The sequence below is a fragment of the Eublepharis macularius genome, chromosome 11 (assembly GCF_028583425.1).
Source record: "Eublepharis macularius isolate TG4126 chromosome 11, MPM_Emac_v1.0, whole genome shotgun sequence".
Taxonomy (NCBI): domain Eukaryota; kingdom Metazoa; phylum Chordata; class Lepidosauria; order Squamata; family Eublepharidae; genus Eublepharis; species Eublepharis macularius.
The window spans coordinates 62786720-62801007 of NC_072800.1; the positions used below are offsets into that span (position 1 = coordinate 62786720).

The 14288-nt window shown below is 38.8% G+C and overlaps 1 protein-coding gene across 4 annotated transcripts in view; it reads right to left on the reverse strand.

Moving 5' to 3' along the window:
• Nucleotides 1–14288, reverse strand: part of AKAP9 (A-kinase anchoring protein 9) — a 142514-nt gene that overhangs the window by 73987 nt on the left and 54239 nt on the right. For 3 of the 4 annotated variants that reach the window (XM_054991881.1, XM_054991882.1, XM_054991880.1), the window contains exons 17-21: nucleotides 13877–14215; nucleotides 12288–12512; nucleotides 10929–11069; nucleotides 10379–10482; nucleotides 7849–8057 (exon numbers count right to left, since the gene is read on the reverse strand). In XM_054991881.1, coding sequence (XP_054847856.1) covers nucleotides 7849–8057; nucleotides 10379–10482; nucleotides 10929–11069; nucleotides 12288–12512; nucleotides 13877–14215 — 1018 coding nt within the window. The remainder of the gene's footprint in view (nucleotides 1–7848; nucleotides 8058–10378; nucleotides 10483–10928; nucleotides 11070–12287; nucleotides 12513–13876; nucleotides 14216–14288) is intronic. The other variant, XM_054991883.1, reaches the window with a different exon arrangement.

The window sequence follows — 14288 nt, forward strand, 5'->3', positions numbered from 1 at the left end:
CTATTAATGATGTGGCAAATAATTAAAGATAAATATTTTTGACAAAATTAGAGTGAATGCCTAGTAACAGTTCATCAGTTACAGTAAAGTTCTGAATAGGAAATTGAACTTGTTTAACCACATTTTAACCACTACCATTTCATGCCCCTGCAAAGAGGTATGAACTAATGTGGTAGCTGTCAGAAAGCGGTAGCTGCAAAAAAGAACAAGAGATTCAGGAAAGAAGATCAACAAACATGGATATTGGTTGGGAGGTATCAATTCTAATCATGGACTGCCTATTTGGAAACAATTATTGTGCCTTTAATATTATTCTCCCAGCAATAATTACATGCATAAACTCAACAGTTAATGTAACAATGATTTTAAAAAACACTGCCATGCTATTGTCTTTAGTCAGCAACGCCCTTTATTCACCCTTATCTGCATTTTGTTTTAGAAGTAAAAAATACTTAATTATTAATTTTACCCTTTCTACCTAAACAAGGTCCTCAAGGTAGCAAACAGCCACATTTAAAACATCAGTTACTCTGCACAGGATTGCATGTCAGCCAGCAAGTTTTACCTGAGGCTCTACATGCATGTATCATTAAGCAATACATTTCTGGACCTTAACAATAAAAATTAACAATGGGGTCCTGATACTTCCCTTTCGTTGAACTGATCATCAGTATGGGAGCTACAGCAAGAGCCACCAGTTCAAGAGAAGTATGTTTCTATGTATTTTTTAAGTGCTGGCTTGAAGGCTGGTGTACCACCTTTGCTGATATTTCTAACACCACTGAAATATTTTCCTTAATATCAACCACTGTTTCATATCTCCTTTTAGGTTTTGAAAAGCTAATGTAAATTTAATAAAACTGTAACACTCCATGAAAAAAAAAATAAACACAACAGTTGTGTGTGAATGAAATGAATATCTGGATGAACTTAATTTACATTTGCACGGCACCTTTCATCTGCACAGGATTTCAAAGCGCTTTACAAGCCCTGCAGAATCCAACTCAAACACATTAAGATGCAGTTCCCACAGGGATCACTGTCAATTATTTCAGCCAACACACTGTGCACTGTTTAGAATGGATTTGGAGAAAAGAGACATTTAAAAAGTTCCAAACCCCTATTAAAAAGACTTGCTAAAGACATGACCATTATGATTATTTAGTACCCAGGAGGTGAAGAGCTTCTGGGTGCCAGGGTACTGCAGGAGCTTTAATATCCTCAGAGTAGAAAGGACCTTTGAGATGTACATCCAGGATACTGTTAATCAAAGCTATACTGATGCATTGGTTCAGGCTGAGTTAAGGGAAGCATACTCCCCCTACTGAACCACCAACACCACTTACTGACACAAATGATGCTCTCTGAAGTTCACCCATTTTACTGATCAGGTAAGATACCCTGTTTAGCTTCTGACAAAATAAGAACCTGGAGTACAGTAAGTAGAGCTATAGGAAAGATATATTCAAATAAAAGGGTATTAGTTATTGTGTAAACTTTTGTATCTGACAAGTGACCTTTGGCTCACAAAAACTTTTACTCTGGAAGATGTTGTTGCTCTCTAAGGTGTTACTGTATTCTATTCAACAGCAGCCCAACCCGCCACAAGCCAGTGTAGCATACTGATTACAGTTTCAGAGCGGGATTTGTGAGACCCACGTTCAAATCAGTTCTCTGCTATGGAAGCTCATTGGGTGACTTTGATCTAGTCACACACACTCAGTCTAGACTACTTCTCAGGGTTATCGTGAGGAAAATATGGAGACAAGAAGAATGATGTAAGCTGCTCTGGGTCCCTATTGTGGAAAAAGCAATATATAATGAAGTAAATTAATAAATATAGATGAAGATGGAGGAAGCAGATAAAAGGTAAGGTGTTTAGTGGGTTTGAAGGACAGAAGGACATAGAGAAAGGTGAGCATATGGAGGCTGCCAGGAAGAGGGAAAGAGGAAATGGAGTGAAGGGGATACGGGGAAAAGTGAAGAATCCCTCGTAAGTCCTAGCCAGTTCCCCACCATGCAACTGAGCCTAGTTCAGGCAGCACTACACCATGGGGGAAGATGCCGGGGGAGGGAGAAAAGTGAAGACCTGGGGGGGGGCAGACAAAAGTGGGTGGGAAGGAGTGAAAGAAGCAAGAAAAGAGAGTGAGGCTATGGGGGCAGGGAAAGGAAAGAGGACATGGGGGGGGGATGAGATATCTCCCACAAGTCCTTATGAGTCCCCACTTGTCTAAACTATTTCTAGAGATCTACCCAGGGTTTTTTTTTTAAATAAGCCTTTAAAAAAAGATTCCACATATTGACTTGTCTACTTGTTAACTCTGAAAAGTAAACAAATAGACCAGTCAATCTGTGGAATCTTTCTTTAAAACGGATGTGCAACATTTAAATTCTGTCTACTTCTCATTGGCTTGTACATCACATATGCCTTCACCCTTACACTAAAGGTAAAGAAAATAACTGTTACTAATTCATAGTTCTCAAATGAATGAACTCTGAAGCTCTCAAACGGCTTCTTGTAGCTACTAGGTTGTATGCTGTTGGGATTTACACATGTGATTTCTAGACAGTCCTACTAGAGACACAACTCCTAATCTGGTCTTTTTACTAATCCATGTCCCAGAGAAACCATTATGATACTAACTCACACACTCGCTCTGGACTCATTTTCATTTCTTTGCTCAACTATTCTTCAGTTACAAGGGTTGTGTTATGTGTGTCAGAATTCATTCATGCAAAGCACTTCCAGATGTGAATCTATGTGTGATTATTGCAAACACACTGCAATGTATATATTAATCTACGAGTAACTTATTTATTATGTCTTACATTATCTGCATTCTGAATTTCATGATATCTGAAACACTCTTCAATTCCACCTCAAGTGGCATTGTTCACCACCCCATATTGAGATCCATACTATTTGTGCTGGCATATCAGATCTCCGCTTTCAGACACAGCAAGTATTACAGATCCTTATTGATATATTCAGTGGGGTAGCCATGCTAATCTATAAAACAGGAATTCAGTAGTACCTTAAAGGCTAACAACATTAATTGCAGTATGAGCTACTGTGATTCAGAGCTCAATTCTTCAGATACAATGAAGAAAAAAAAAAGAAAAATGATTTTCTTTCTTTCCCTGAGTGAGCTCTGACTCATGACAAAAGCTCATAGTGGAATAAATATTAGTTGTCACTGCTTTCCATGGCCTCAGACATGAGAAATCTTTCTTGGCCTCCTCCCATGCTCACCACATGCTCACCTCTGACTGTTTGGAGTTAGCCTCACCTCTCCCAATCCACCTCAATCAAACCGCTGGATTCTCAGCAATCTGGCCAAAAAAGACCAGAGCTTTGTCCCTCTTGAGAAGAGAGGCCATATGTTCTGGACCCTACCCTCTCCACACCTTGCCTCCAGCTGCACCACCACCTTTCCCTCCCAGCCAGGGTTCCCTCCCCAGGTTGGGATTTCGGCCCATCAACGGCTCCTCGCCCTCTCACCAGGTCGATCTGCCATCAGCTGGAGACCAAGCCTCCAGCCTTCACACCTGTCTCCCCTAAGGCCCTGCCCCAGCTACCTTTTGACTCCTATTGGCAGGACCCTCACCTCACCATATTTACTTCCAATCAGGCTGCTTGGAATGCAGCAATTGTTGACAGGCCACTTTGAGTGTGGAGCCACTGAACAAATCCCACAAGGCTACCAAAGCCAGCCATCACACCATGTTAGTCTTTAGGGTGCCAATGGTCTTCTGTTTTGGCTGACTGCCATAACCATCTCTGACAGTATACCCCACATCTGCTGGGATTTGTTTTTTAGCCTAGTAATCATGTTAAGAGTCTAACAGAGAGCCAGTCTAACAGAGTCTAATGAGAGTCAGTTTGGTGTAGTGAGAGCCAGTTTGGGGTAATAGTTAAGAGCAGCTGGACCCTAATCTGGAGAACCGGGTTTGATTCCTCTCTCCTCCACTTGAAGCCAGCTGGGTGACCTCAGGTCAGTCACAGCTCTCCGGAGCTCTCTCAGCCCCATCCACCTCACAGGGTGTTTTGTTGTAGGGATAATAATAACATATTTTGTAAACCGCTCTTAGTGGGTATTAAGTTATCCTGAAGGGCGATATACAAATCAAATGTTATTATTACTATGTTATTTACAGTGACATCCTGAGAACACTTTCTTGGAAGTAAGCCCAAATGCATAGACTTCAGTAGGATTCTGAGTAGACCTGCTTAGCATGGCACTTGTAAACAAGTTAATAACAACAACAACAACATTTGATTTATATACCGCCCTTCAGGACAACTTAATGCCCACTCAGAGCGGTTTACAAAGTACGTTATTATCATCCCCACAACAACAAACACCCTGTGAGGTGGGTGGGGCTGAAAGAGCTCCTAGAAGCTGTGACTGACCCAAGGTCACTCAGCTGGCTTCAAGTGGAGGAGTGAGGAATCAAACCTGGTTCTTCAGATTAGAGTCCCACACTCTTAACTACTACACCAAACTGGCACAATTGTTTATATTTACTAAACTATAAATCAAATCGTGCAGTCTTAATTTAGGGTATGATTTGGCTATATGATCCCTTTCCATTTGTGAGAATATTTAATAATACACCCACATTTTTTACTATACAAATTGAGTTAATGAAATATCATAATACAAATTAGAAGATTTTATATTAAAATCTGGACCGCCACCTTATGTATATGTTCCCAGTCATGCCATTAAATTCTGTACTCTATAAATCACCATGACATGCCTCATCAGTGTTTATTTTTATCTACTGAAACAAGCTAGTACAAGTTAGGAGAAGGCAAGTGTAGTCTTGTGTTTTATTACATATCTTTCATGCTCTAAAGATTATAAGTTATTAAGTTAAAATAGAAGGAATCTCAATTTTCACATCCAGGATTTTGAAACCTTGAACGCTAATCATTTGATGATCCTCAATTAGAGTGGAAAAGAAACAACTTCATTTTTCAAACCATTTTCTTATGTATTCAGTACCTTCACAAATAGACTGCTTCCACACTAGCTTGTTTCTCTAATATTGCCATTATCCACACTATTAAGAAGATATTTCTCACAAGCCACAGAATTCCCTTGCTTCCCACATCGTGGGATTTGTTCAGCTTCCAAAGCAATTGCTATGCAAGCCTTTCAGGAGAAACAGATTTCCTTCATGTGGAGTAGCTGGTTAGCAAAGTAACTGGAGATAACATGTAGTCCTTCCTTTCTGCTTTACCTGACCCTCCCCCATCATTAACTTCACTGTCTCTCTGCCTGGTGAAACTGAAGCCTTGTCAGTTCTGCTACCATCTTTTTTTTTTAATTAAACGATCACAAAATACTTCAGTACTGGTGTGAACACTTCGGGGAATAAAAAATCTCCTTGGAGCTGGAGTGGCAACAGAAGCAGCATAGGAAAGATGTGAATGACTTCCTTCTATCTTCAGTTCAGCAGCAGGACTCTGCCAACTCTTAATTTCGTCAATCTCACCTGGCAGAAGTTTGCAAAGCAACTACTGAATCAAAGATAAAATACTTAGACACTTTGGGGCTAGTTGAGAGCAAGAAACCATCCAACAAACTGGTAAAGAAAAGAGATGAGGGGGCAGGGAGAACACTGATGCTTCTTCAAATTGACACAGGAAGAAGGTCTTAGGGGTTTTTTGCTGAAACTGGTGGCCAACATCAAGCAATTCCCTGGCAAAATATACTTGTTGAGAATGATCTTGGGTAACTCCCACGCCCAGAGCTCTTCCTCCCCTTTCCTATTAACAACAAACATACCAAAATATTCACTTTCATTACCTCCTTAAAACAAAACCAGCATATTATCACCTATGATTGATAAGAAATAGCAAAAATATCATTCAGCTAAGGATTCCCTTGTAGCACTCCACATTTACTAGAGCTTATGATGGCTTCTTTGAAAAGCCTCTTTGTCACCATTTCCAACTCTGTTGACACTGAATTCCTTTCTCACTTCATCCCCCCTACTTTCTACTGCCTCTGCCTCTTCTGAATGTCTCTAAATACAACGTTCGGTTTTCACTTAAGAAATCAGACACAGGCTGCAAATCCTAAGAATACTTTCCTGGGAGTAAGCCCCTTCAAATAAAATGTTACTAACTTTTAAGTAGACCTAATTAGGATTGCTCTCACAATGTACAACCCTCCAACTGTCACTCTGCAATCAGCAAACAGAGTGTGCGTGCGTACGTGTGTACGAGAGAGAGAGACAGAGGGGAGTGCAGGGCAAACAATAGAATGTCCTTTGTTTATCTGTTGTTAATGCATGGGAAATTAATTCATGGGGACCCATTTCCTGCAGAACAAGTCTAGTTCTAGTAAGAAGGGGCCTGCAAAGTTTTCACAAGCACTGTTTTATTGTAAACAGAAAAGCACTGCAATTAGAAAGGTATTACAACAAGTTAGTAGAAGAAAAGCAATTGCTACAGATGCCAGATTCTAAGTTTACAGAAGCAACTGGCAAAACTTTACACGTCTTTTTCAACATCTTTAATTTGGTAATATTTACAGTGCAATCCTAAACAGAGTTAAATCCATGTACGTGCACTGAAGTCAATGAGCTTAGAAGGGTGTAACTGTTTGGGATTGTACTGCTAGTCTATTTTTAGAGAATTCAAAGCACTTCACACATACCTCATAATAAGATCTGAGGGGGTATCTCCCTAAGGACCCAGTAAAAGCAATCATAATAAGGCAAGTGATCTAACAGATTGGTGGGTTAGACAAACATTTAAATACCCTCATCAGATGAAATATGTAGAATAATAATGCTACATACAGAGGGAGAAAGGGAACTAGCTTCCTGCCTCCTGTATTATCTGAAAAGAGCTTTTATTCCATATTGGACAATTAGCATTTTACAAACATCTCTGGATATTTATCTGTGCAGGATATCCAAAGCATACTCTATTATCAACACCAAATCTCCACTGGACTCGGTGTGCTGATGTCATTCTGACAGATGTTTCAGTCATCTAGAATGTGTCATATTCTTTGCTGTCCTTCTGCTGATTAGGGCTCAGTGCAAATGTAATGTTCCCAGTCTCTTAATTGCAGTGAGGAGAAGTGTGCTGCAGGCTGTACCATGTCCTCCTTCCCATTCTACAAACAAATGCCTATCTACTCTTTCAGGTTTGGTTAACTATGGGGCAGTAGTACTATATGGGTGTTAACCATAGTTTATACAACCCAAATTTCCTTCTAACAGAGGGTAAGCAAACCCACTTCAAAACTCCAAGAGAGAATAATGATCTAAAGGCCACACACATACACATATAAATTAGAACAAGGAGGTGAGATATGCTAGCCTAAGCATAAAACTAAGGATTTTAGATAGGATCATATATGCTGGAAAGACAGTGGAATAAGATTCTCATTGACAATGTTGATTTAACATTTTGTTCATGAGATCTATGATAAACAAACAAGTTAGTTGTCATTAAACCTACTAATACAAGAAGTGTGTGCCCAATACCAATTAATCTGCATGTTATGGAATCAAAGTGAACATCATTAATAATAACTTGTACAAACATGTCTAGGTAATAGTATAGTCATAAAAAACAGCATGAATTTTTGACCTGTGTTTTCTTTTCAGAATTAGAATATATCTAAGACAGAACATATTTATTGCCAACACCCTCCCTGCCCCATGAGAGAAACCACACAAAAAAGATTTTTAAAAAATCAAATCTTAAAGCATTTTAACACACCTGCCCTAGGTATTATTAGAGTAATATGAGTTCTTCTCAAATATGCATTATTGTTACTTGACATATTTTCCATAAAAAAATCTTATAGCAAGTACCTGCTTCATATCCCACATGGATGCTTGGTTTTTTGGGGTCCTCTGTTTTTGCTTCCCATGAAAGACTTTTACAAGACAACTGACATTTTGATGACCGATCCAGTAGCCCCACAACATGGTAGCCAATTGTTTCTTCTACTGCAACAACAGTTTTTACAACTTCCAACAAAATCTTCAGGAGTCTGTTATTAGCTTTCTGTAAGTCATGTCTGTTCACAGAAAATGAAAATGAAATCAATACATTTAATTTCTTGTATTTCCCTCACTGTATGTGAGTTACTGGCGGAACACACTTCATTTTTAAAGGACTCAATGGGTTATACAATTGATTTAATTAGAATAATACACATTTTCTTTTTTCGGTAAGGACATGTGGGAGTCACTGTTGCAGCATATTGCAAAAAACTGTCTAGAGCCCTAAAAGTAAAACAATTCTATGTAGAGTTACTCCAGTTCTCAAGTCAATTGAAATCAATGGGCTTAGAGTAGAATAGTGCTACACATCTTTCATTATTACATAGTCTCTTGCCTGGTATCAGTTGCTAGCGGAGCCACCTGGGCATTTGAACCAATTTTATTCAGGCACTACGATTTTCCTTTTTACTTCAGTGGCAGATGCCCAGTTTAGTAGAGCTGTGCTCCAAGAAGGAATGCTTAATTCTATGCTTCAGATCAAGGATAGTGTTCTGCACTCTGTTCCTCTGAGATCTTACACAAGGGAAAAAGTCACATGTATGTGCAGGCAAAGTTCAATGAACATGGCCTACTTCTAATTAGTAATGCTCCAGAGCTAATGAAACATGAAAACCCAAAAGATTTCCCTCTGAAGTTGTCTACTAATTTCTTTAATTAGCAGCAGAGTTGGTGCGCTCCCCATGATGGCTGGCTGCTGGCAAACTTAAAGAATGATCTCCCACATATTGTTATCTTTGAAAAAGGCTCAGCAAATGTAAAGTGGTACTTTTCTATTTAAAGTTTTAAAAATAAGAGGCCTACTTTAACTAGTCAGAGGGCTCAATAGTGGCATTTCTAATATACTAAAAAAAAAGTCAATGTGGAAAAATATTTACTGTTATTTCTAATCATACACATATTTATTCTGAAATCTCAGAGTTTAATGGGATTTTTTTTCAAATAAATATGCATAGGTCTGCAGCCATGCATGCACCTCAATCCTATGAATGTTTACTCTGAAGTAAGTTCCACTGTGGACTGCAGTCCTTTGGAGAACTCCAGTCTAAACTGGAGTAACTCTGCACAAGATTGTACTCACTTTTCATGTGATTAAAAATTATGTTGAAGCCAGATCCACATTTGGCTTTTTTTGAGAAACACTGACATTATTCTAAAGATGAGTAACTAAAATCTATATTTTATGCTGCAGAAGACACATTTAAGCACCCCGCCACTCCTGCTGCCTCCTGGCCTCACTCATCTGCCCAGCCCGGGGGGGGGGGGAGTAGAACATGTACACACTCTCATACTCCCCGATTGCACTAGAAAATGATGTCATTTTCTGGTGCGATGGAGGTGCTATGGGTCACACTGAAACCCGATTTATTAAAAATCACATCCAGACAGAGAGACCTACAGCTCCCTGTCATGCCAGTAAATGACTTAAGTAAGGTAACTACACTGCAACTCCTCAGCTTGGCCCTTGGGAGACTTGGTACCCCTATTTGTATGTGAATTATAAATAAACCCTAGTTTAGTTTATAACAGTACTTCCCCATCAGTATTACTAATGATCCATTATGGAACATACTATATTTTCCACTAAGTGGACAGAAGAAAGAAAAGATAAATTTAAAAACTGCCTAAGATTGTGGGAGACCACTGGAAACAGAGGTACCTACCTTAGAGAATACAGATAATGAAATATTATAGAAATAATTTAGTGTGGCTTAACTTGAGACTTCTGGTCAAATGAGTATACCATTAAAGAATAATTCAGTTTTAAAATGAAAGCTTACCTAAGAAAATAATGTGATGAAATCTATACAATAAAACAATTTTTGTCTGAAATAAAGGGAACAGCAAAATGCAGGAAAAAATGCAGAAAAATTACTCTCCCACATCATATTAGCTAGCCAGAAAAATGGGAAATGGTTCATTGTAATGGGCAGTTATGTTATAAATCAGAGTTAGAAATAAGTAATAACATCATGGATCTATATTTAGTACACATGGAAAAATAATTTTTACATTAAACACACTGCTACATATGAGGCACAAGCCATAAACTATCAATTGATAACATTATTGATTCAACTAGTTTTAGTTAAAACCCTAGTGCTTTTAATTATGCAATCATTGTTCAACAAGTTTTTAAAAAGGAAGTAAACAATCCAAAAATCTACAGACCCACTGTAGTCAAACAGTAGTTCAGGCATCAAAATTTGTTACACTGACTGCTGTTTGTCTTCTGTTAAGATGCTGGATGGTCACAGTAGATCTGAGGCTAAAAACAGCATCCCCTCCTTTGTAGCATACAAAGTTTATCAGCCTTCTCAACTCAAATTCAGTATACCTTTCTTTTGAAATGACGTCAGAAGAAGCCTCTTTGTGGTCTCCTCCTCCATCTTCACCTTCTAAAATGCACTCTTTTGATTCAGTTTCACTTGTATTTTCACTCTGGATAAGTTTTTGCAATGGTAAAGAGGACAAAACAGACAAAAATCCTGTCATAGTGGAATCAGCTGTTCTGATACAGTGTCATGTTACAGAATGAAAATCTAATTTCCATGCTTTGTATATTTCAAATAATAATTAACCACTGTTATCAAAGAAAACCTTACGCTGCAGATTGAAACAGTTTAGTCATAGCCTGTAAGAATCATTTGTTGTGCTAAGTAAACAGCTTCTTAGTTCCTTGCTGGATGTTACTACAGCAACATTAAAATTAGAGTTCACCTTCAATATAATGCCAATTGCTCAGGCTCCACCTTTCTATTTAATCAACTCCCTTTTCAGTAAACCTGACACCCAGCAGGAAAATATCCCATGCCAAAAACAGTAACAGATAATAGCAATGGCACTGTATTTGGATTCAACAAAAAAGTAGCCCAAGTGCTTATTACCTGTGTTTGAGTACCACTGTCTTTTAGTTCAGAACATAGCTTCTTTTTCTCTGGTATTAACTGCTTCTTTAGAGAGTCTACTTCCTCTAAAAGAAATTGTTCTCTTTCTGTGATGATCTGGTCACTATCCAGTGATATGTTCTAAACCAAGGACATTTCACAGTATTAGGAACAAGACAAGGAATCAGCATGTCTCTGATCACTATAAAGATAATTCCTATTTTTTTCTTTTTACAGTTATAACTATGGAGTTATAAATAAATCAACTAGCAGCTCGCCTTTTCATTTTAAATTTTCCCATAGACCCCCATGCTCTTCCTTCTTCTCTCACTGGCACCTGAGTGTCAGACAGCCACTGTTAAAGTCCACAACAAGCTAGACGTGTCTTTAAACAACAAAGTGAGAACCATGTTAGTTACACTTTAGAAGCAAGTTGAAGTGAAATGTTTGTATTGCCTGTACCTGGTTACAAGGGCAGGTTTCAGATGGTAGCTGAGCCTACAGGGCCACAATCCAAAAGGCCTTGAACCAAGTTATAATTCATCCTACCCCTTGAATGGGACTTAACACTGAAGACACCAAGAAACTTCCTTGGCCAGAGGCCAACAGGAGTGGAAAGGAGCCTGGGAAAATTTCATCACACAAAATATGAACTTCCAGCACTCAGCTGAAAACTGCCGTTATTGTTGAACTATTATTTATAAATGCAGAGCGGCATCTCTCTTTCTCCATGGTGAGCGAAATCCTTTTCATTAGAAAATAATGTGAAGACCAGCTCAATTTTATACTTGAAGTAACAATGATAGCTGAATTAGGACTCCACCTCCTTGGTGCCTCTCAGCCAATTACAGGTCCTAGGCCTGAGCTACTGGTTCCTGCCACTTAATTAGCAAATTTCAACCTAGTGCTCTAAGATGATCTGGAAGGTAAATGGCTGTAGATGCACTGGCTCTAGAAGCAGCTACCCTTCTATCCCTTCCCCTGAAGTGGAAAAGATCTGCCAAGACCTCAAAAACTGAGAGGGCTCCACTTTTGTGTGAGCCTAACGGGCGTGAAACAGGCTTGCCTCTTGTTCGTTGCGAAGTGCTCACAGACTCCCTGCAGTGCTCTCAAACCCTTGGGGATTCCCACATCCCAGTTTGAGAAACACCGAGTTAAAACCTTTAAAAAGCATAATAAATGTAATTACGTGACTTTTTCAATAACTGTGTTTATCACAATAAATAACAGACATCTCCTTTGTGACTGATTTCCTTCTTTATTTACATCATGGGAAGGTGTAAAATAATTTTATCACAGCCAAATTGTAATCTCTTTTTAACCTAGTTTTTTTATGCCTCAGCACCCACCCCACGTTACCTCTGCTAACTGTGCTTTAAGTCTATCAAGCTCTGCTAAGAGGAGTTCTTGATTTTCTTTCTGCCATTCCATTTGCTGCATGTGACCCTGCTTCAATATTTCTGTCTCCTGCTGATGTTCTTGATATTGCCGGACAAGCTCTTGTCGCATATCTTCCAAGCGCTCTTCATAAAGCAGCATCTGCCTAGAAGATGCTTTGCCGGAGGGTGAATCTTCACTGATAATCTGTAATTTTATTGACAGTAGTACATTTCACCTTGTGTTAAGTAGCTTTAAGTCGTGTACTTGTATGAACTGTATACTCTCTTCCAATAAGTCTTCCTTCATCAGAGAGAAACTTCCTTCAACAAAGGAGGATTTTTTTCTCCATCAAGATATTCATTCTTCAGTTGGGGAAGCATTTCCTCATGAAGGAAGGCTAAATGGAAAAAGTCATAGGATCCAATCCTATACTTGCTGTGACTGTGCATGGTGATGGGCATGGGCAACAGGGCATTTGCAGGAGAAGGTGTAGCTGTTGAATTACAGATGCACCCCCCCTCCCAATTGGCAAACGTGTCTCAGAACTCCAAACTCTCTGTGTAAAGGCAATTAAGGTGAGTGATTTCAAAGTTAAAATATCTAAGGGAAATGTTAGAGCTAGTGCTTAAGAATTGCTGCACGTTTTGGTAAGATTCCAAATTTCATAACTGTGGGATAGCCATTGAGAATCTGAATCAAGTCTTTTACTGACTTGGAAAGTAATGTGAGACAGCCACTTTCAATCGATTATAATTCTTTATACAGCATCTACAAACATATTTAGAGGCTTATGACAGAGTCTGCAAAAGGATATATGCAAAAACACGGTCTCTCAAGTGGAAAGAAAAAGTACTTTGTATTAACTCTAGATTATCTAGAGCAGGGGTTTTTTTTCAGCTGGAACGTGGTAGAACAGAGTTCTGGAACCTCTTGAAAATGGTCACATGGCTGGTGGCCCTGCCCCCTGATCTCCAGACAGAGGGGAATTTAGATTGCCCTCTGCGCTGCTCGAGGCCACCAGCCAGGTGACCATTTTCTCCGAGGGAAATCCACAGAGTTCCACCACCTCCTTTCCCAGAAAAAAAGCCCTGATCTAGGGTAACACTCCCCAAGGCACATACTATGCTCCCATTCATCAGCCTTTGTGAAATGGCAAGCCATCACATTGTACACTACTGACAGCTTCCAAAGAAACATTTATTGTTCGTTTAAACTATGTATACATAAATGTATATTAACAGGTGGGGGCTTCCTATTAAACTGGAAATATCAGATTAGAAATTCTAAACTTTAAAAATATTCTTCAATAATATATAAATGCAGACTTTATGTAGTGTAGCCATGTCCCCTTGTGCTTTATTTTGCATGAGTGTTTGGACCCGGAAAACCAATTACCACCCTCCACAATTTCAAGTTTTTGTTCCAGTTGTTAAATATTATTATGTATAACAAAATGTGTGATTTTCTTATTATGCAGGAATTTTTAAATGAAGAATAGCTTAATCAAGTTAGTACTTTTCCAAATATGAAAAGTCTGAAGATGACAGGCTATTTTTTACTGCACTTACCTGAGATGTCTTTTGCATAAGCTCTTTATCACTTGAAGAGGAGTCTATTGAAGACTTTGATTCAAGTTCACGTAGTCCAAGTATAGCAGACTTAACATCTGGCTGAAACTGTCCTTCAACAGATGATGCTTCACTGCACTCTTCACTGATCTCTGTACTAAGTGATGTAGTTGCTTCATCTCTAGTGCCTCTTCTCTCATCTCTATAGCTGTCTAACTCTTCAGGGCAATCCTTTCTATGCCTCAAATTATTTTCTAGCAACATGTCTTTCTCCTTTAGATTAGCAATTCTTTCTAGTTCGTTTTTCTGTGCAAACTGTACACTCATAGTTACAACAACCTAAATAAATTGAGATAGAGAGGAATTTTCTTACTTATCAATGGGGTGCATTCCCTCAGTGACAATTGAATGT